Genomic DNA, 6240 nt, shown 5'->3' on the forward strand with positions numbered 1-6240 from the left:
AAAATTGTCTCTTGTTAAGTTTCTTTGTTTAAAGCTTTTCCACCGAAGTTTTTTTTTTCTTTTTTTCCCATAATGCAGCCACTACTCCATCATGCTTTGGTACAAGTGCTGGAGGAGGAGGAGTTGGCCGAGTTGGAGCTGCCGTCGTCCAGCCACTTATCGAGGCTCCGTCGACGTGCGTTCATGAAGAAGTTGCTGACGGTGGCGAGCTCCAGGCCCAGCTGCTGAGAGATGGTGATTTGTAACTCTTTGGACGGGCGCTTGTTCTCTTTGAATATTGCATGTAAAGTCCGACGCTGGACATCAGTGAAGACCAGCCGGGGCTTCTTGGAGAGGCTCCCCCGCTCGCTTTTACCGTGCTCCTGCTCCTTTCTCTTGCACGCTGAAAGAACAAAAGGTTGACATGAAACAATCAGACATAAATGCCTAACATGTAAAATAAACAGACTTATGTGTCATGACTCGGAATGAGTTTTTGGTAACACTTTATTTACAGTGTCCTTGCTACATGCACTTACTGTATAGCATTAAGAGTAAATGATGCATAATTGCATGCAACTGACCCTAAACCAAACCCTATTCCAAACCCTAACCCTACAGTACATGCTGTCAATTAATATCACTCTGTACTTAAATGTGTAATTACAATGTAACAAGGACAACAAAATAAAGTGTAACTGAGTTTTTCTGAATGGTTCTCAAAGCAAATCCGTCAAAAACATGAAATAGACACAAAAAAAACATAAACACTGAAGCTTTTTGGAGGGTTTGTATGGTAATTTTCACTATATGTTCATGAATGAAGTCTCTGGAGCTGTCCATGGTGCTTAAATCCAACCACATGCATTGCAGATACACTATCACAACAAATATGATCACTTACTGCCAGCCAATGAATAAAACAACTATTGTTTAACTCACTAAGCAGTCACTTAAATAAAAAGGCCTATGTTTTCTGTCTGTGTGCGAGTAAAATCATAGTGGGCGGCATGCTTGTTATTTAGAAAACCACAAGGGGGCGCTAAAAGACGGTGCGAAACCGCTTGAAGCAGGTATTTACCGTAACAAGCACAGCGCGCGCGCACACTTCATTAACAGGCAATATATTTTCATAACTCATATCATTAATATGTAAAGCACAGTTCTGCATCTAAGTTCTATCGCTCATTCAATAGCACATTGTCGTTTTACATGCAGTATAGCACACAATAAAAACGAATTTTAATATTTAACATTCATATGTAGCCTAAGCGTAAATTTGGAATAATTTTATCATATTTAAATCAATTATGAAAATTTTAATTAAATTACAAATATCCTAAGAGTTTGTAGCCTAAAGTGTAGTTTATATATATATATATATATATATATAGTGTGAGATATGTAACGTGAATAAACCTTTAATGTACATGCTAGTCCAATCGTGCAAAAGAAGAACGAAACTATGCACAGGGTTTGAAACTTGGGTAAATATTAACAAAAAGCAAATGAGCTCGCTATCATGTGTCATAAATCAAAACTGTGCCCATGCACAAGGCCACTGTGACGAGACCCATGCAGATTCCCAGGGAAATAACTGCAAACCTCTTTATCCTTCAGCACATTTGATCATCACATATAGGTACTGTTTGTCTGCAAATCATTAGACAGGAGCCAGATAAGCGCGCACACGAGGCCAGGGCTCGCCCACGGTCACTCATTTCACAGTGGCTCCATGCAACACCAAAACAGAACCTAATCTTACGGTCAGGCCAAAAAAGACGTTAGCATTATTTAGGCTACCATAATTACCTATGCAATATTATAATATATAATAACAGAAAATAAATTTGGATATGCTGAATAGGCTATAGAATATGAATAGATAGCCTATGAACATTCCGTTTCGTTACAATCCTATTTAGATGTACATCACTGTTACGCATTTTATGATTTAATAATTATTTATTATTATTATAGTTATTGATTTAATGATTGTTATGAAGTTTAGCAAAGCCGCATTTGGGTTCAGATATAGTTTGAAAAGACTATATACCTGAATAAAGATATACCTGATTTTAGATAACAGTTTAGATGTAAAATTAGACAATTTGTAATATATTAGGCTATTTGATATTCTTCCATATTCACTATTTGGCCAGCTATTTTTATAACAATACAATAATTGCTTCCCAAAATAATATCAATCGCAAAATGATTAACAATTACCGACAAATAGCTTAAAGAATGTCGTTTTGTTAAAATTAAAAGGTTATACCTTATTACAAAATTACGCAAATACTAATTATTTAGATATAATAAAAACATTGAATTGCTTTTGTGTGTGTGTTTCTTCTTCTAGCTTTCTTTCTCTATTAAAATTAGACTTAGGACAACTTTTTAACACAACATATTAAGTCCCCCTCATAAGCAACTGTAGGATGAAATATAAAGAGACAAAATTCAGTTGAAAATATAAGCGTGCATGGCAAATTCACAGCATACAAATCACGAGTGCGTAAAAGGTGTAAAAGAGCAGTGATGTGAAAGGCTGCTGAATGGTCTACTGTCTTTCATTACTAAGGAAAAGGAGAAGGGAACTGAATTTTAATAATCAATATACCAATTCTATATATACCTCTCAGTAGGCCGATCACATACCCTCAACCATGTGTACTCAATCAATTATGTACATCACTGTGTCTGAAACGTTCATCATTTAACGGAATAAGACAATAATCTCACTAATAATAATAATAATAAAGATCCAACCATTTTCTGATTTTTTTTTAGCTTATGTCGACCAAAAGAAAAACGAATACACAATACAAAAAAAAAAAAAAAAAACATTATGAGAATGAAAACATATTCCATTTGATCCTGTTCTTTACAGAAACATGTGGAAATAAAATGGTATGATGTAAATTCATATTTTGACCTTTACTATGAATAATACAAAAACGTAAAAATCCATAACAGAGCAAGGCCGAATCTGAATCAAACAAAACCAAACAAACACCAACCCAGCTTCAGTATACATATATGATTGCATAATACCTTGACATTGATAATAATAATAAACACGAAACTTCGATACAGGAAAAAATAAATCAAGCGTAAAATGGTAATAAAATGGCGCGTACAAGACTATAATACACACAAAGAGAGCGTAAATGTATTTCTTTCTCATTTAAATGATTTTTGCCATGAAAAATATTTTCAGGATAGAACATTTGTTTCAAAGTATTTTCCCCCTCAGGTGCATAAAAAAATGACTGATATTTGTAATGACATTTTTGATGAGCTGGTGCAAAAAAAAAGAGACACTCGCATTTGTGATGCTCTCTCTTTTTTTCCTCACTGCTGGCTTTGAATGGATCAGTGGCCCCCAAAGCCGCCCGCCAATTGATTCTAATTCTCGTGAGGCAAATTAATGGAGCCCCAATCAGTTAATTAAGAAAACCTACACAGAGAACACGTCACCGGAGCTGGACAATAGATGAAGAGATCCAACCAGGAGCTGGACAATAGATGAAGAGATCCAACCAGGAGAAGACTGAAGAAGAAAAACATGACCCTTTCTTACAAACCCAAACACACACTGCGACACTTATTCAGCGCCCATTTCTGTAGTCCGCTCACATCGAACACGGTAACAATATTTACGCGCACCAGTTCAAAAACAAAATATATCCAGGGGACATGTGACCGTGTTTCACCACGGCATGCAGTAATGTTCGAAAATAAAATGTAGATCAGTAGTCATAAACGTATTGGAAGGACAAGTGGACACTGGGAAACTGCATCCATTTTCACATAGACACAATGGGACTGTGGCCACCGAGGCTTCCAGACATTTTTTATCAAACTATTTCTGTTGGCTCCATGTAACTTAGTCTGAAGATGGCAAATTGCTCATCAAATAGCCCAAAAGAAACAAGCAAAACAAAACAAATCCATTGCGCTGGATCACTTTACCTATGCGGTCAATATTATACATCGAGAACGCAACCTCAAGTTTAAAGGTATCAATGTAAATCAAAGCAGCACAACGAGCACAGAATAAAATCGCACAACCAAAACAAAAAGTAAGCTAAGTAGGAAACCTCCAAAAAGCGCAACAAAAACGATGAATGCTGGTCACTCGTGAAATGCATTTGAAGGAAATGAAATGAGAGTGATATACTGACGAGAAGATAACAGAAGAAGTGTATTACCTATTGTTCTCTCACCTGCGAGCCTGAGCGCGGACATTCTCTGGAACTCAGGCTCCTGTAACCATTTCCACATTCTGCGGAAGGTTTCCCGGCCAGACTTGAGCTTGCTCCAGGGCTTAGGGTTCCGGAGCAGATCCGAAAGCGTCCCTTGCGAGCGGCACAGCACCCTCTGGGCGAAGATAGCCTGCGGGATGCTGTATCTTTTCAGTTCCGTGGTGATCCTTTGGGCCACTTCTTTGGTATTGACCTCTTCCATCTGTCCCGAGCTGCTGCCGTTGTTGAGCTGCGATCCGGGCGCGGAGGAGTGGTTCTGCTCCCTAGTGGAGCCCAGCACCTGACCGTGGCCCTGGGCGTTGAGATGGGCGTGCGGGTGATGGTGGATGCCGTTGATCGGCACCATGCTCGCCGAAGACGCGCTCATGTGCTGCTCCCCGTGTCGAGCCAACATCGCGGGGTGGTGTGCCTCGAATCCGTTGGGTGTGAGCATCTTCTCGGCGGGCATGGGGGCCCCGGGGTGCGCGTAGGGCGGCAGCCCCTGCTGGGAGTTGTGAATGCCGCTCAGTCCGGATCCAGACAGGGGCGATAGGCTCTGTCCCATGCTGGCCACGTCCTTGTGGTAGGGAGAGTAGAGGTTGTTCATCGGGGCCAAACCCCTATCGTCCCTCATCAAGGTGAAGCTCCCGCTGACGTTCCCCGGGATCCTTTGGTGCGGGTGATGGTGGTGGTGGTGGTGATGGTGATGATGGTGGTGCGGGAATTTGTCGGAGACGGTGGAGATGGGCGGTAAGGGCTGCAGCGGGGTGAGGGTGGTGTAGGTGCTGCTCATGCTCATCCCAGGGGGAGCCTCGCACGCCATGCTCATGGCCGGGTGCAGGTGCGTGGCGAGCCCGGGGTGCTCCGGGGGCCGATGGTGATGATAGTCGCCGCTGTCCAGGATTGATGCCATGCCCATGGAGCGCGCATGGGCTGACAAACTGCTCCGATGGCTCCTGTGATGAGCGCTGTCTCCGGTCATGAGATCCGCCGCGCTGGGTTCATGGCTCACTCCGTGCAGATCGCCAATGTTCTCCATCGACAGCTGGGCGTTCATTATACGTGCAAGCGTGTGGACAAATCATCTATCTGATATAGCGGAGCAGTGTCCACAGAAGTGCTCTCATTGGAAAAGTTCTGTTGTTATCTTGAGTATTTTTTCTTTGCGTTCTTTTCTGGTTTTTTTTTCTTCCCTTTTTCTATGTTTTTATAAAGTTTTGTAATTTTTTTTAAATGTTAAGGCCCCCGTCCCTTCATCAGTGCATGGTGTCAGTGTGCTCGCGTCCCTCGCCATCTCTTGCCATGTCTGCTGTTGTTTCGCGCACTGCTCAGTGCTGCGGCTGCCGCGCTGCTTTGCCGCGCATGCGCGCTGATCTCGGCTCCTTTGACGTCACTTATTAAGGAAGTTGCAGCCCATTGCTATTAAACAGGAATGCCTCCTTCTGGATGTAAAGCATGACCAACCTCACACAACTGTTATGCCGAAAATAATTATAATATTAAAAATGAAGGAATTGAATGGAATAAATGCTTTGTTACAACAAGAGGATGACCATATTAAGTTTCATTATACGCTTGAATTATTCATGAATAAATGCAATTAGTTTTGCAGAACCTCCTTAATGCGATAGGTGTAGAAAACTTCCGGGTTCACCTGGGGGCTTCTGCTTGCATTAATATCCATACATTAGTTCCTGCTCCAAACTTCAGATAAATGTTTATATGCATGCACATATAACTACAGATATTCTCAATATAATGCATATAGGCTACAAATCGTCATGACATTCAGTTGAAATAAGAAAGGTCTGACGCAGAGTAAATAAATATATATATTTTAATTTAAAAAAATGACTCGAGTATAAAGACTGCTGAATGTAAGTCATCCTGTACCATGCAGAGCTTTAGTGTTTTTTGGGATCAAGGACAGACGGATTGGTAATAGGCAGAGAAAGGCTGGACAGATGTTTCTATTGTTGTGCTATTAAGAGTAACGAACTAAGCCACCAGG

At 41.1% G+C, this 6240-nt stretch overlaps 1 protein-coding gene across 1 annotated transcript; it reads right to left on the reverse strand.

The window, feature by feature from the left end:
* On the reverse strand, nt 1-5477 carry LOC306888138 (hepatocyte nuclear factor 6-like). Its single transcript, XM_079446292.1, has 2 exons — nt 4212-5477; nt 1-382 (listed from the first exon to the last, which is right to left on the reverse strand). Exons 1-2 carry the CDS (start codon nt 5284-5286, stop codon nt 90-92), a joined length of 1368 nt encoding a protein of 455 aa, XP_079302418.1. The 5' UTR covers nt 5287-5477; the 3' UTR covers nt 1-89.
* Between the last annotated feature and the right edge of the window lie 763 nt (nt 5478-6240).

Source organism: Barbus barbus (genome assembly GCF_936440315.1).
Source record: "Barbus barbus genome assembly, chromosome: 22".
Lineage (NCBI taxonomy): Eukaryota > Metazoa > Chordata > Actinopteri > Cypriniformes > Cyprinidae > Barbus > Barbus barbus.

Coding starts and splice junctions, on each gene's coding strand:
- LOC306888138 (XM_079446292.1), bottom strand. CDS start 5,286: ATGAACGCCCAGCTGTCGATGGAGAACATTGGCGATCTGCACGGAGTG. Junction 383..4,211: donor GTCCGCGCTCAGGCTCGCAG/GTGAGAGAACAA, acceptor TTGTTCTTTCAG/CGTGCAAGAGAAAGGAGCAG.